This window comes from Macaca thibetana, chromosome 11, assembly GCF_024542745.1.
Source record: "Macaca thibetana thibetana isolate TM-01 chromosome 11, ASM2454274v1, whole genome shotgun sequence".
NCBI classification, from domain to species: domain Eukaryota; kingdom Metazoa; phylum Chordata; class Mammalia; order Primates; family Cercopithecidae; genus Macaca; species Macaca thibetana.
This window is the reverse complement of record NC_065588.1, coordinates 119,402,241-119,418,090: the sequence shown is the minus strand read 5'-3', so window position 1 is coordinate 119,418,090 and position 15,850 is coordinate 119,402,241. Positions and strand designations below refer to the sequence as shown.

The window sequence follows — 15,850 nt, the reverse complement described above, 5'->3', positions numbered from 1 at the left end:
AACAGAGTCTTGCTCTGTCGCCCAGGCTGGAGTACAGTTGTGCAATCTTGGCTCACTGCAACCTCCACCTCCCGGGTTCAAATGATTCTCTTGCCTCAGCCTCCCGGATAGCTGGGACTATAAGCACGTACCACAATACCTGGCTAATTTTTGTATTTTTAGTAGATACAGGGTTTCACCATGTTGGCCAGGATGGTCTCGATCTTCTGACCTCGTGATCTGCCTGCCTTGGCCTCCCAAAGTGCTGGGATTACAGGCATGAGCCATTGCACCCGGCCAATTCTGTCTCTTTTTGAGGCTGAATAGTATTTCCCATCACGTTCCCCCCACCCTTTTTTTCTCATTAGGTTTTGATAACTCATGTGATGTCTATCTCCCCTGGAGCCTGGAGGCTCCCTGAGGCCTCTGTCTTGGTCCCCTGTATCCTTAGCACCCATCATAGAACCTGGCCCCTAAGAGGCACTTAATGAACATTTGTTAGGTCCATAGAGTTCAGAGTGATTAGAATTCTTACTGAAAGAGGGGGTTGGCGTTGAGATGACAATATTAAAGACTATATTTGCCAGACTGTGGAGCTTTGTCTTCTAGGCAAATGTTTCCATTGATCCAAGCCACCTAGGGGACTTGTTAAAAATTCTTATTCCCAGGTCTTTCCCTTTGCAATGCAGCTGTTTTGGGCTGGAACCAAGAGGCCTGTATTTTGAAAGAGATATTAACCTTTATTTCCTAGATCATTTAAGAACATTAGAATAAAAACAAGTAACCACTCTCTGATGAAGTTTAAGTGGGGTTTTCCCTCAGCCAGAAGATTTGTACTTACTACAAAATATTCTGAAAGAAAAAACCAAAAATTGTTTCTCTAAATCATGCATCTTTATTAAAAAGCATTAAAGCAGCTCTGTTAGCTTGTGTTGTATCCAGAGTCAGGTGCAGCCACCGTTCACGCATCAATACATAGCTCTAGCCTGGAATATATCACTTAAATTGTGGGGGCTTTCATTTCTTCCAAAGATGGGAGCATCGTTACCTTTTCCACCTCAGGAGATCATTCTGAAGAAGCAAGAATAAAAAGCCTAAAAGCATTTGTAAGTCATAAAATGCTACTATCAATGCTAGGGATGCATATGTATATAAATTGATTTAAGTAAAGAAGATGATGGTTCAATTCTTAAGCTATTTACTATCCTGGCTGTACAGTAAGATACACCTGACTCCACCACTTACTGAGTAATGGGGGCAAGGTGCCGTAATGACACAAAGCCCTGGGTCTCCTTAGTTATAAAAATGGGGCCTTGCAGCACAGAATTATTCAGTCATAAAAAGCAATGAAGTTCTCGCAATGCTAAAACATGAACCTCAAAAACATGATGCCAAGTGAAAAAGCCCAGACACAGAAAGCACATATTGTATGACTCCACCAATAAGAAATGTCCAGAACAGGCAAATCCATCAAAACAGAAAGCAGCTTAGTTGGTGCCAGGGGCTGGGGTAATGGGAAATGACTACTTAATGAGCTTAATGAGAAACGGGCTTTCTCTTTGGGTGAGGAAAATGTTCTGGAATTTTCCTCTGTAAGTATACTCTGTGAGTATACTAAAAACTACTTTAAAGGGGTGAATTACATGGCATGTGAATTATATTGCAATAAAATACTTAAATAAGTGGCGTCACTACATCTAACTCCGGGGAGTCGTGAGGGTTAAGTCACTTACAATGTATTAATAGGGCCCAAGTGTGTAAAACCGTGGGCCAGATTCATAAACCAAGCACCAAGCAGAAGAGTCTGGTTGCCAGATGTGCCCACCAGAGAGTGGGGGCTGTTGGGGTGTGGGGTCTGATGAGACCCTGGCATCATTTACAAGAGGGGACTGTTCACACTGGGAATGCCTTCAGGAAAGGCAGGACTGGGCAGACTGTGTATTTTCTCCTACACCCTCCTCCTCACAGGATGCATGAAGAATGGGGGACCAGGGTCAGGGTGGGGACTAAGTCTCTGACTGTTCAGCTGCTCTGGCATCTGTGTCTTTAAGGAGTCAACTCCAGTTGACTGTTGTAATGTGGCAAGTTCGGGAAACCCCGTCTTAGGCAGCACAGGGAGCTGTGGGCAATTTCTCTGAGCTAAAGGACTGTGACACCCTCGCTGCGACACCCAGGGAAGGCTGGGTCTGCACCCCGCTCAGCTGTAGCTATTGCAGAAGGAGCCACTGGGGCTCAGAGTGGTGGGCTAGTGCACCTTTGGTACCATGCGTAGGGTGGGCTTAAGGAGGCAGGACTGGGACACTGGCTGCTGAGACTCCAGCATGGCATTTGTGCCTCTCTGGACTTGAGGTTGGCCCCACAGTGCTCCTTGCGGGCTGCACAATACCAGCTGTTGTTTTGGAACAACAAAAATTCATTATTTGCAGCTGATAACTAACAAGCACCCGAATAAGTTGGCTGAGAGCCTCAGTGCTGGAATCTTGCACATGGTGGGCTCCAAGTGGAAGTTTATTGGGAGGTATGTTGGCTGAGTAAAGAGGAGAACCTTATCCAGGGAAAAACTCGATCCCGGGACTGTGCCCACCTGCTCACAAGCCATGGGGAGGCATCTGCAGCCAACATTCAATCCATTTATGTTAAATGCGGGAATTAAGGAAAGACAGAATTTGATGAGAATTGTCTGCCGACTTAGCCACGTGGAGGTCATTTGTGACCTTGACCAATATGGTTTCAGTGGAGTGGGGGTGGTCAAAGTGGGTTGGAAAGAGATCGGGAGGTGAGACAGTGGAAACAGCAAGTATAGCTAAGCTTGAGGAGGATTTGCTATAAAGGGGATCAAGGAAGCGGGATGGTGCCAAGGAGATGGAGTGAGGGGGCTGTGGGGTCTTGTTTTGTTTTTGCAGATATGGGAGCTATAACTTGCATGTTTGAATGCTGATGGTGAATGGGGAGGTCCGTTAGGGAGCATTTTGGGAGAAATGACAAAAGGGCTTGGACCCTAGTGACAGAGAGTTGGCCTTCAATGGGAGCAGAGACGTCCATGCATTGCAACAGCAGCTAGTGGATTGGTGCAGTGGGTCAGTCCATTTGATGATGGGAATTTGAGGAAACAAAGAAGAGTGGAGCCAGACATGGTACACATGCCTGTGGTCCCAGCTACTTAGGAGGCTGAGGCAGGAAAATCACTTGAGCCCGGGAGTTGGAGGCTGCAGTTAGCTAGGATTGCACCACTGTGCTCTATCTAGCCTGGGCAAAGAGTGAGACTCCATGTCCAAAAAAATTAATAATAAAAAAGTAAAGAAGACTCAAGATGGAGAGAAGGTGTAAAATCAGGAGTGAGAAATAGTGAAGGAACTGAATCAGTGAAGGAGGACTGTAGGAGCTGGGCCCTCCTGGGGTGTCCTGTCAGAGTTCTGAAGGCTGGCCCAGAGGAGTAAGCACTCAGGGCTTTGTATTCTCATTATGTATCTTCTCTGTCATCACAAGGGCTTATCACCAGTTCAGGAGTAACCCGGGTGAAAATCTCAGCAGTGCCTCTTACCAACTCTGGTGTCTTGGATGGTTCCGGAAAGCTCTGATTTCCCCGGAGAATTGATCGAGTTGAGTTTTGCTTAGGGACAGGGCCTGCAGCACAGCCAGCTCTCTGCCAATGGGCTCCCAGCCTCTAAGCATCTCAGGGGGCCCTCCCTCCTGCCTGCCCCAGATGCTGGGAGCTTTCACCCCTAAAGGACTGGCTATTTCTAAGGCCAATGGCCTCCTGAAAAACCTCGGCACTTCTTATATAGGAGGATGGTCTGGGTGCTGCTGCTGAAATGGTGGTAGCCTCAGGGAGGTGACCAGAAGTGAGAAAGGAAGGCCTCTGAGCAAACCCCAGCCTACGATTTTGTAGCCACAGCTTAGACCCTAACTGCTGGGGCCAAGGTCCCCTCTGGGCTTGTTTCTGTTGTCACATCTGAGCCTCCCGTGGCATTTTGTTTAAGGGCCCAGCCTTATTTCAGCCATACTCAGTGTTAAATTAGGGGAGCACCAACCCTGGAGGCCAGTGTGGTAGTGGTAGTAGCTCCATGACCAGCAGGGTCCCCAGAGGACCGAGGTGGGAGGTGAGTTCCAGATAATTCTCCTTCATGCCATGCTCATCATCTTGGAGGCTCTGAGTTTCAAGCTTATTTCCTCACATGCACATCTGTGCCCTTTTCCACCCAACTGAGGGTGCTATGCCGACAGCCACAGCCAGGAAGGAGGAGTCATAAAAACAGAGCTCCCTTGCCTTGCCGCAGTCCTTAAGCAGGATGCGCCCTCTCGGAGCCTGCTCTGTGGTCTGCACCACTGCTTCCCTGGGGCTGTTGTTTGGGTTGAGGCATTACATAGAGATGCCTCATAACTCTACCATCCCACTCCTGCTCCTGGAGCTGCAGAGCACTGCAAGCCCCACGGTGCCCTCAGGTGGCTGCTGTGCTGTGGGTTCTGGTGGCCAACTTCTGCAGTGGCTTGGCAGTTGCCCCAGCTTGGCACTCCAGGCGTACAATGGTGAGATTCATGACTTTCTGTGGGATTTGGGTTAACTGCAGCAGTGCCCAGGGCTTTAAGGCTCTCTGGGATCCCCCCTTCACTGCCCAGGCCAGCGTTAGAGGAAGGAGTCACGTCCTACTTAAAGGTGTCAAGGAAACTGTGGGGCAGGGTAGGAGCTGTGTCCTCCTGCTCAAAGTCTCCTTGGTCCTTGCCCCTTCAGCCTGGCCACCCCTGCCTCATGAACCTGAAGCTCTTTCTGTGTCGCTTTTCTCCTCTAATGCCTGGAGGTATGTGGCTGGGTGGAGGAAGAAGCTGGGAGTCAGGATCCTTGTTCCCAACCCAGCTCTCTGCCCGTTTCCTGAGCCTTTGTCCCCTCATTTGTAAAGGGAGGGTTGGCCTGCAGCAGGGTCCTCTGCTTGTTTCTTAGCCCAGAAATCCTTTCTTCAAAAGAAATCTCTGCTGGAAGCCCGGTGTCTAACACATAAAGGTAGAACTACTCTAGGGCAGGGATTGGACGATTCTGTGGGTGTGTGACTTCTCCTGCTTTCAGCTTCAGGACACAGATAGGCAGCTGATCAGTGCTAACCTCATAACACACACCTGCAGAGCAGCCACACACTCCCGCAACCCCAGCCCAGGCGTAGGGGCTGGTTGCTGGACACAAGGAACAGCCTCTTATCCCTCTGTGCCGCCTCCCATTTATCCAGAGCTTTGGGTCCCTGGATACACATAGATGGTTGGGGGAAGCCTGGGGAGCCTTGTCTGGCTGCATCTGGAGAAGAAGTGCTTTTACCATTGCCTGCTTCAGATCCTGATTGGGGCCCAGTAGGTTTGGGAAGCAGAGAGCAGAAGGAAGCTCTCTTAGAGCAAGAGGCAAGGGACTCAAGGGAGGCAGAAGGAGGTTATGGATACCCGCAGTCCTGAGTCCCAAGCCCCCAGACCTGCTGGCGGCTCCCTTGCTTCCCACTGCTGCAAAAGCCGGAGCTCCCGCTGGCCTGGCTTGGAGTAGCTTCCAGATTTAATAGCCAGAATGCAGCTGAACTGCATTTGGATGGATTCCATCCCCGCTTGACTTTGCACAGCCTCACTCCTAAATTCCATCTGTGACGTCAGACCCCTGCTAATCACGGAAAAACAGATTAAGTTCTGTAAATTCAATTCTCGTGCTTTCCCTCCCAGTCAGGGTGTCTCATGGCCTCTGCTCAAAGGAGCTGTCCACCTCCCTGCTCGGTCCACCCCACCTCATCCTGGGCCAAACCCCAATAATCCACTTCATTATTCATCTTCATCACATGCCTCCAACCTGGCCACCCCTGCCTCATGAACCTGAAGCTCCTTCTGTGTCGCTTTTCTCCTCTACTGCCTGGGTGGTTCAGGAAGATCTCTGGGCTCCAGCCTGGGAGGCCCAGCTGGTGCTCTGTGTCTTGGTGGGAAGCCATGCCCTTGAATCTTTGGGTGACATCCCTCATAGCTCTTGTTTGTCTGCCTGTGCCTGGAACCCTGGTCCGGGTGCAGCCTGTACCTCGCGCCTTGCCCACGGCTGGTCTCTTGCTCCATGGCCACCCTGAGTGGCCCCACTCTGACATGGTCTGGCTAGGTGTTTCCTCAAAGACATCAATGAACATGGGGCTGGGGGTTCTTTCTAGGGTCGTGAATGCTGGGGTCTGGAACCTGAAGACTTTTCTAAGAGCCAGGGCCCAGGTGCCACATTTGAAGCCCAGCGAAGAGTCCCATCATCCCTGGAGCAGAGCCATGTGGGCTGTGCGTGTGGGCGGCCACCCAGACCCCTTGCCTGGCCTTCTTCCCCGAAGGGCCTCTGGAGACCTGTATGTGTCTTTTTTCCTCTGGCTGTGCCAGGCCCCAAAAGATGCCCTGTAGACAGCAGTAAAACCTAATTCTGTCTAACCCATCACGACTCCAGCAGAGACGAGATGAAATGTGTGTCTGTCTCGTTTGCACCCAGGCAGCCAGACTGGGTGTAATGAGATTGTCTGAGTGAGGGTTCAGCTTCGGGCCAAGGGGGCTCCAGGGAGAGACAGACACACAAGTCACACTGCTCTGATACGAGGAGGGTCTGCCGTGTCCCTGGCCTCAGCTCAACCAGGGAGAAAGTGAGGAGGACTCTATCTCACCCCAGCAGGCCCGTGTCTTGCTGTAAGGCCAGCCAGCACCACAGCAGGGCTGCTCCTCCTTCAGGTCTGGGTTTATTGTCTGCACCTGGGGGTAAGCAGCCCTACCAGGAAGCCCACAGGCCCTGTGTCTCAGGGACCCGCCTTCCAGACCCTGCTAGGGACAGCAGTGCCACCTTTTTGCTCGCTCCTGGTAGTTGAACGCTGGTTGGAAAAGGGCTGAGCACTTCATGTGCATCATCTCATTTAATCCACAGACACCCCAGGGTGTCTGTGGGCAGGGTGGTTCTTACCCCCAGAAGACAAAACGAAAGATCAAAGGATTAAGCAGTTTGCCCAGTCACAGCTGGGAGGTGGCAGAAGGTCTAGCTGATTATTTTATTTTAATCACAACACTACCAGCCCTTCTCTGTCTGTTTACACACACACCACTCAAATGCTGCAGCTGCTGCCTTTTGAAACATCAGGTAATAAAGTGCAGGTAAAAGTTGCCCACAAATTCCATCCATCTGATGGAACCCTCTCCAGCATTCAGTGAACATTTATTCCATACTCTTCATCCAGACAGACATATACAGAGTAGTAATAATTTTTTTTTTAAGTATCATGTTCTACATGAATTTTTAAAGTAAAAATTAAATTTAATGTTATTTGAATTTAACCAGACAAATGTATCAATTTTCATGTATCTTAAGTGAAATGGGAGTTGCTAACCTGAGGAAAAAGATTTCTTTATTGTAAGTGATAATAGTCCTAAAAGATTAAAGGTAAGAGAAAAACTTTTGAAAATAGCTTGATTGAAGTATAATGACATACCATACATATACTCATTTAAAGCATACAACTCAATGGTTTTGGTATATTATTGATTTTTTTAAATTGTGGTAAGTATATATATATATATCATAAACTTTGCCATTTTAACAGTTTTTCAGTGTACTATTTCATCGCAGTGAGTATATTCACAATGTTAAGCAACCGTCACCACTACCACTTCCAAAGCTTTTTTATCACCCAAATAGAAACTCTGTAACCATTAAACAGCTACTCCCATCTCCTCCAACCCTAGATCCTGGTGACCTCTAATCTATTTTCTGAGAGACCAACTTTTAAAAGGTTAAAGTCATTATTTTTTTAAATAATAAACTTTATTTATTTTTTGAGACAGGGTCTCACTCTGTCACCCAGGCTGGAGTGCAGTGGCACAATCTTGGCTCACTGCAACCTCCACCTCCCAGGCTCAAGGGATCCTCCCACCTCAGCCTCCCAAGTAGCTGGGACTACAGGCACTCCACCACACCTGGCTAACTATTGTATTTTTTGTAGAGATGGGGTTTCATCATGTTGCCCAGGCTGGTCTCAAACTCCTGACCTCAAGTGATCTACCTATCTTGGCCTCCCAAAGTACTGGGATTAAGGCGTGAGCCACCTAAACTTTATTTTTTTAAGAGCTGTTTTAGATTCACAGCAAAATTGAGTGGCAAGTACGGAGTTCCCATATGCCCCTTCCCCCACTCTCAGCATCCCACACCAGTGTGCCCTATTTGTTACAATGAATGAGCCTGCAGTGACATGGCATCACCCAGCGTCCATAGATTACATGAGGGCTCACTCTTGATGTTGTACTTTATATGGGTTTGGACAAACGTGTGAGGACATGCGTCCGCCATTGTAGTATCCCACAGAGTACTTTTATTTCCCTAAAAATCCTCCATTCTCTGCCTGTTCATTTCTCACTAATTTTTCTACTTCATGAACCAACTTCTATGCTATGAAAGTTGAGGAAACTATATTTCCACCTTTGTTCTTCTGCTCCAGATTTGTCTTAGTTATGTTATCATTTGTGTACAGTGTTGAGGTTTTGATATTCAATTCAATCACATAATTGCCATGATTTCAAAAATATCAATGCCATGTTCATCAGGATTTCTCCATTTATGACCTCATTTTGACTTATCTTTTTGGTTAGTTGGATTTCAACATCAGATAATTTTTTCTTTTTTAAAAAATTGTATTTATTTATTTTTGAGACAAGGCCTTGCTCTGTCATTCAGGCTGGAGTGCAGTAGCGCAAACATGGCTCACTGCAGCCCTGACCTCCTGTGCTCAAGCTATCCTCCCACCTCATCTCCCCAGGATGCCGCCCAGCCATGCCAGAGGTGCATGGTGGGAGGCCACTCGATGGAGCCCCACGTTCCTGCCCTGGGGCCTTTGCTCATGCTGTTCCTTCTTACTGGATTGAGTCCTTCTCACACCTACCCTCAGCTCTGCCCTTAGCTTCCCTAAGTGTCTGGATTACAGGCGTCTGCTGCCGATGCCCAGCTAATTTTTTTTAATTGTATGATTTTTTGAAGAGACAGGATCTCACTGTATTGCCCAGGCTGGTCTTTAACTCCTGGGCTCAGGCAATCCTCCTGCCTTGGTTTCCCAAAGTGCTGGGATTATAAGTGTGAGCCACTGTGCCCAGCCAGGTAATTATTTTTTAGAGGACTTTAAGGATGTCTAAGTCCCTAAACTCATGCTTCAGAGAGCCCCACCTTATCTCCCCAGGAAGCAGCCCAGCCATGCCAGCGTACATGGTGGGAAGCCACTCAATGGAGCCCCACGTTCCTGCCCAGGGGCCTTTGCTCACGCTGTTCCTTCTTACTGGACTGAGTCCTTCTCATACCTGCCCTCAGCTCTGCCGAGCAGAATCCCATGGATCTCAGAGAGCCTGGCTCTGCCTTCCATGAAGCCTTTCCTGAGACCCCTCTGGACTGAGTGACTTATCTTGTTTTCATGACACTCATGGTAACTCCAGAAGTCAGATAGTATTATCCCCACTTTATATATGGAGAGACCGAGGCTCAGCAGGTACAAGGGCTTTTCCAGGAGGTCACACAGCTGGTAAAGGCATTGTGAGGCTTTGTAGTCAGATCCCAGAGCGAGCTCCAAACTGTCACCTCCCCTCACATTCTGTGTCACTCTTAGAGTTCTGAGTCCTCTCCTATTAGTCACCCGTGCACTTAACTGTAAGATATAGAACCATTTATTTGTTCTTTCCTTCTTCCTATCCATGTCTCTACCTACTTACTTACCTCTACAGCTCTTTAGTTCCTCGCGGGCAGAAACACGGTTGCTTTTCCCTAAGCCAGCATTGATGGAATTGCATCCTGAGCACTTGCACTTTCTGATGCTCTTCCACCATGTGGCTGCTGCCCCTCCACAGTCCTAAGCTTTGCCCCACTCCACCCAGGTGCCAGGAGCTTCCAAGGGGCCTCTGGGCCCTCCAGGTGCGTGTTCCCTCTCTGTCTCTGTCCCTCTGCCTGCACGCAAAAATATCCCAGCGGAGCTGTGGACAGCACCTGTGCAATTACAGCTCATCTGACAGCTTGTCTGTGGGGGAACATCATTAGGTATCTGTTCCAGACACGTGCTTACAGAGCCTCTGAAATCAGAGACCCAAGCCAGTGTCTGGGTGCTGGCTCAGGCTGTGAGATTTCACCCCTGATTGTTATTTGAGGAGATGGAGACATTTAAGGAACATGGTGAATCTGGCCCAGGGGGTTCTGCCTTGCTAGTGCCTGGTGGGCCTGGAATCTGAGAGGATTGAGAAAGGACTGATTTGCATGGGGATGAGCAGGGCAGGTCATGTACTCTGGAGGGGTTAAGACTCTGAAAGGGCAGAATGCTTAGACTCCTAAGGTTTCTGAAGAACATTTAGAGTCTGTGTCTGACCATGCTGTTATTTAGATGACTAAATGAGACTTGCACACTCTGAGTCGCTGCATTTGCGCCACAGTAAAGGAGCCCACCTGAAGCCCCACAGAGGCGGGGTGGGTGCTGCACGTCACACAGGTGTGCTGCTTGACACCAAGCCCCTGCTGTGCCTTCCTGGTTGGGCGATTCTGGGACTTCAATGAAGAACCATGTAAAGAAGCTTCAGAAACAACCCCCATTGAACTTCAGTTTTCCCTTCCTGTCTCCAACCCTATTTTTCTCCAACTTCCCTCAAACATAAAGTTGTGTCTCCTTTGTGTATGTAAGTTTCCCAGATCAGGTGCCTGTGCTACCCTCCCAGCCAGCTGGAAGTCCATCCAGGTGCCAGGTGTCAGACTTGGGTCCCTTGCTACTTTGGCTGAGCCAGCTCTTGTTTCATACCTCACAGGATAAAGTGCAGCCTGGGGACTGTAGGGCCATTGCTTCTCTCTCCTGTGGCCTCAGCTTCCAGCCAGGTTTGAGGATAGACAAGTGGGCCTAGGCAGGTGGAGCTGAGTCTGGGAGTATGGGGAAGAACTCCACAAGGCCTCAGGCCCTAAACTTGCAGGTCCCATGAGCTATTAACTAGACCCATTGACCTTGAAGAAGGTCAGCAATGGTCTCTTTTCACTTGAGCACAGCCTCTGGGGGGCTTTGGGGTTGATCAGGGATCAGAAAGGTTGGCGGACAGGTTGCAGGAGAGGGGAAGCCCCTCCTAGCAAGAGTCCTTCTGGATATAGCAGGGCCTGGAGCCACCCCAAGGAGGGGAACAGGGCAAGGAAACTTCCCAGGGGGATTTCTATGTCCGGGTGATGTTGCTCAGCAGCACCGTGGGGAGTCTGGGTCAGAGACCTCCAAGGGGAAGTCAGGGTCTGGGATCCAGGGTTATCTTATCTACAGCCAGCAGATGTTGGGTGCAGTTTCTGGAGTATATAAAGTATCTAGGCTCTAATTGGCTAAAAAAGAGCTTCACTTGGACTATATTTAAAGCAATGGATGTGAGAATTGGGTTCTTTTTTAATAGAGAGGAGGGTCTTGCTATGTTTCCCAGGCTGGTCTTGAGCTTGCTGGGCCTCAAGCAGTCCTCCTGCCTTGGCTTCCCATAATGCCAGGATGGATGTGAGAATTTGAATGGACTTCAGGCTGACGTTCCTACCTGCTGTGAACTAAACAACTGGGGGCCACTGTTTTAGGCCAACACAAGGGATGTCTTTATCAGACCTTTCCTCTCTCTGTCTCTCTCCCTAAGTGGCTTATTTAAGAACTTCTTTCAACCCTGTCTACTGGTATTCCTGAGAGTTCTCGTAAATGTTTTTCTCAACCTTGTTAGCTACCCAGTAATGCTTTAGCACCTGGGTGATGCTCCAATGTCCAATAGAGAGCCATACCCCGGGGAAGTCGTCTGACTGGCCAGGCCCTTGCTTTTATCACTTAGCAGGAGTCTTGCCCGTTGTCACTGTGAATCCTCCCTGGCTGCGGTCCTTGGAGTAATCTTGCGAAAATACTATCCTTAGCCAGGTGTGGGTGGCGTACACCTGTAGTCCCAGCTACTCTGCAGGCTGAGGTGGAAGGATAGCTTGAGCCCAGGAGATCAAGGCTGCAGTGAGCTGGGATTGCACCGTTGCACTCTGGCCCGGGTGCAGAATGAGACCTTGTCTTTAAACAATAAATAAATATAAAATTTATTTATCGTCCATCCTGAAAACCTTCCCTTGGCTTCATGTTAACAATATGTGACCTTTGGAGGTGACCAAATGATATTTATGGCAAAACTTCAGCCATCTAGGGCTTGGGTTTTAAGGCGTGATTTCATTTTCCAGATAACTGAGTATGAGCCTCTTCCAAGCACTAAGTTTTCTTTTCTTTTTTTTTTTTTTGAGATGGAGTTTCACTCTTGTCCCCCAGGCTGGAGTGCAATGGTGCGATCTCAGCTCACTGCAGCCTCCACCTCCTGGGTTCAAGTGATTCTTCTCCCTCAGCCTCCCAAGTAGTTGGGACCACAGGCTCCTGCAACCACCCACGGCTAATTTTTGTATTTTTAGTAGAGACGGGGTTTCACCATGTTGGCCAGCTGATCTTGAACTCCAAACCTCAAGTGATCTGCCTGCCTTGGCCTCCCAAAGTGTTGGGATTACAAGTGTGAGCCATTGCGCCCAGCCCGGTTAAAAAAAAAAAAAAAAAGTGATTGCTTAGGGGCAAATCTTCATCAAATATATTCTTTGTCACTTAAATAGAGGTTGCTATGAGTGCACTCTCTGCTTATCTTGTTTCATCTACTTCCCAGACATAGCCCAATGGAAGGAATAAAATAGATGCCAATAAATGTTTCTTATTGGATTGAACTGAAACCAAACTTTAAATCACTCAGAGTCTCCCCTTGGGATGCAGTGATGTCATCTGCCCCTAATGGCATGGCTCAGACCGCTAACTTGTGAATGTCTTATGTCTGTGCTTCTTAGTTTTATTTGATCTGCCTGCTTTTCCGTGACCAGCTATCATTACTTGCTGTGTCAGTACCAGGGAAATAGATGCTGTAGCTTGTTAGGATTGTGAGTAAAACAAGAGCACAGTGTTCTTACCCTGGCCCTTGCTAATGGAGTGACAATTCTTTACTTCCCCGTGGCTGTTTATTGATCAGAGAGCTTACACGCAGCCTCTCACTTGTACTTTTGGTAGCTGTTAGCAAACAAGAAAAATAAAGGTTGGAAAGGAGAGAACCTGCTCAATCGAAGTTGCACTTTTGGATCATGCCTGATCAGAGCCCAGAATTCCAGCCTCAGGTCTAGACCGGGCCTTTCCTCTGTGCTACGGTATTCACCAGCCTTTGCAGAAAGTGACTGTTCTATTCTGTCCTCTCTGTCTCCCAGGGGTCCTCGGTGAATTTTGTAATGGTTATTTAAGGAACCTTGCCTAGAAGTCTCAACTTGCAGTTCCCCATCGACGGGAAGGCTTGGACTCCAAGATGATTATAAAGGAATATCGGATTCCTCTGCCAATGACCGTGGAGGAGTACCGCATTGCCCAGCTGTACATGATACAGGTGGGTCATGGGGCAAGGGTGGGTCATGGGGTGAGGGTGGGTCGCGCCAGCGCACAGACACCACATGTGGGTTAGGTGGAGTTGTGGCCTTCACAGTCCCAGAACTTCCTGGTAAGTGTGAATTGTGCTGGACCCCTGGCCTCTAGGCACGGTGCTAGGCACACAGGGCATACTATGGGCACATGGCATTGGATTGCTTTCTGGCACTGTGTCCTACCACCTACAACGCAAACACTTGCCCTTGCATTCAGCACCATTATCTCCCTGGCCCAGACGTTATCCCTGTGTTTCCCTATGTTTCAGTTTGCCTGGGCTGCCATCACTAAATACCACAAAGTGGGGGCATAGAGGAACATACTTCCTCACAGTTCTGGGGGCCGGAAGTCCCAGATGAAGGCCTGGCAGGTGCAGTTTCTGATGAGGGCCCTCTTCCTTGCTTGCACATGGGCACCTTCTCCCTGTTTCCTAACATGGCAGGAAGTGAGCAGGCTCTGGTGTCTTCTCTTTTTCTTTTTCTTTTCTGTTTTTTATTTGTGTAAATGTATAGGATACAACTGTAACTTTGTTGCATGCACAGATTGGAAAATGGTGCTTGTAGGGTATCTGTCACTCAAATACACCATACTCATTAAGTAATCCCTCATCTTCCACCCTTCCTTTTCTTCTAAGGACACCGGTCCCATTGTGAGGGCCCCACCCATATGATCTCATCTAGCCCTGATTACCACCCAAAGGCCCCTACTCCAAATACCATCACACTGGGGGTCAGGCCTTTTGGAGGGACACAGATATTCAGTCCATAGCACCCCATTCTACAGACAGGAAGGCACATGAGGCCCAGAGATGTTAAATTCTTGCCAAGGAGCACAGGGCCTGTCTCCTAGTTCCCAGCTCCATGCTTTCCTCACCACCCTGACTGCTTGCAAAACAGCAGTGTCAGACATGTGGCTCACTTACAGATGCTCGCAGGAGTTTGAGGATGACAGGCTCCTTTGACGAGCCAGAGACACTTGCTTAGGAGACACCTCCAGTCTCCCTACTCAGTGCCTGACCAACCTGGAACACAAGACCTGGCTGCCTCTGGCTGACCCAAGATGGGACCACTGCTCCCACTTGCTGCGGTCCTGGCTACAGTCCTTTCTATGTAGAGGTTCCATCCCAGCTCTCCTGCTGGCCTCCTGTCCACACTCAGTGCCTGGCATGCCCTAGCCCGGCAGCTTTCCTCCAGATCATTCCCTAGCCAAGGCTTGCAGGCTTGCACCCTGGGTCCCTGGGTGTCTTTGGGCCTCCCACACTTATCATGAACTTGCTGTTGGCCTGGCTCTGGCTCCTCTGGGCATATCAGTGCCTCCAGTCCCTGCGACCCAGTGGGGCTTGCCCTCCTCCAGCTTCTTGCTGTACAGCCCGTTAATTACAGCGTCAGACTGAGTCGTTGGTGTTGGGGAGAGGCTTCGGCAGGCAGGGCCTCTACCTCCCATCCCTGGCTTCGCCTGTTGGGCTCCCACCTTCCACCCAGGTCAGGGGAGGTAGCTATGAGCTCCCAGCAGAGCCTGCAGCCCCAGCTACCTTTTGGGAGGAGCTTGAGGAAGTTGCATGGGTTTGTGGGAGCCTTGGCTGGGAAAAGAACGGAAGGTGAACCCAGCGTCTCTGGGGGGCTGTTTGCTCTGAGCTGCTTCAGAAGGGCCACTCAATTCCCTCTTGAACCACTTACCCCATAATTATTTCTAGAGAGTGGAGAGAGAAGAAGAGGCTTAAATCAGCCCCCCATCTCTGAGCACTCTGGAAATAGCTCAGCCTATTCAAGGACCAGGCTGATCTGCCAATGCTGCTGTTGTCTTACTGCTTCTCAATTCCCACCCAAGCCAGACAGCAGCCCCTCAGCTCCACCTGGCCTCCTGGTGGCTGTCAAGATTGGGAGGACTGGCCTCCAGCCCCTAGGAGATCCCAAAGCTGTTCTGGGCATAGAATCACCTCTGGGCTCCTCAAAACACCTGTCACTCCAGGTTTTTGCTGTTGTTGTTGTTTGTTTGTTTGTTTGTTTTTTGTTTTGTTTTGGTTTGGTTTTTTTGAGACGGAGTCTCGCTGTGTCACCAGGCTGGAGTGCAGTGTTGTGATCTCGGCTCACTGCAACCTCCGCCTCCTGGGTTCAAGCAATTCTCATGCCTCAGCCTCCCAAGTAGCTGGGATTACAGGCACGCGCTACCACACCCGGCTAATTTTCGTATTTTTAGTAGAGACGGGGTTTCACCGTGTTGGCCAGGATGGTCTCGATCTCCCGACCTTGTGATCCACTCACCTTGGCCTCCCAAAGTGCTAGGATTACAGGCGTGAGCCACCACGCCCGGCCACTCCAGGGTTTTTTTGAACACTTATCCTTATGCCTCCAATGAATGTAATTGTTAAGCATCATATAGTTCCCTGTTAGATGCTCAGACCTCCCTGCACCTGTGCAGCC

The 15,850-nt window shown here is 49.3% G+C and overlaps 1 protein-coding gene across 10 annotated transcripts in view; it reads left to right on the top strand.

The window, feature by feature from the left end:
* PITPNM2 (phosphatidylinositol transfer protein membrane associated 2) overlaps nt 1-15,850 on the top strand; it is a 169,433-nt gene that overhangs the window by 104,529 nt on the left and 49,054 nt on the right. For all 10 annotated transcript variants that reach the window (XM_050747849.1, XM_050747847.1, XM_050747848.1 and 7 more), the window contains one exon: nt 13,223-13,395. In XM_050747849.1, the coding sequence (XP_050603806.1) occupies nt 13,318-13,395 (78 nt within the window). In that variant the 5' untranslated portion in view covers nt 13,223-13,317. The remainder of the gene's footprint in view (nt 1-13,222; nt 13,396-15,850) is intronic.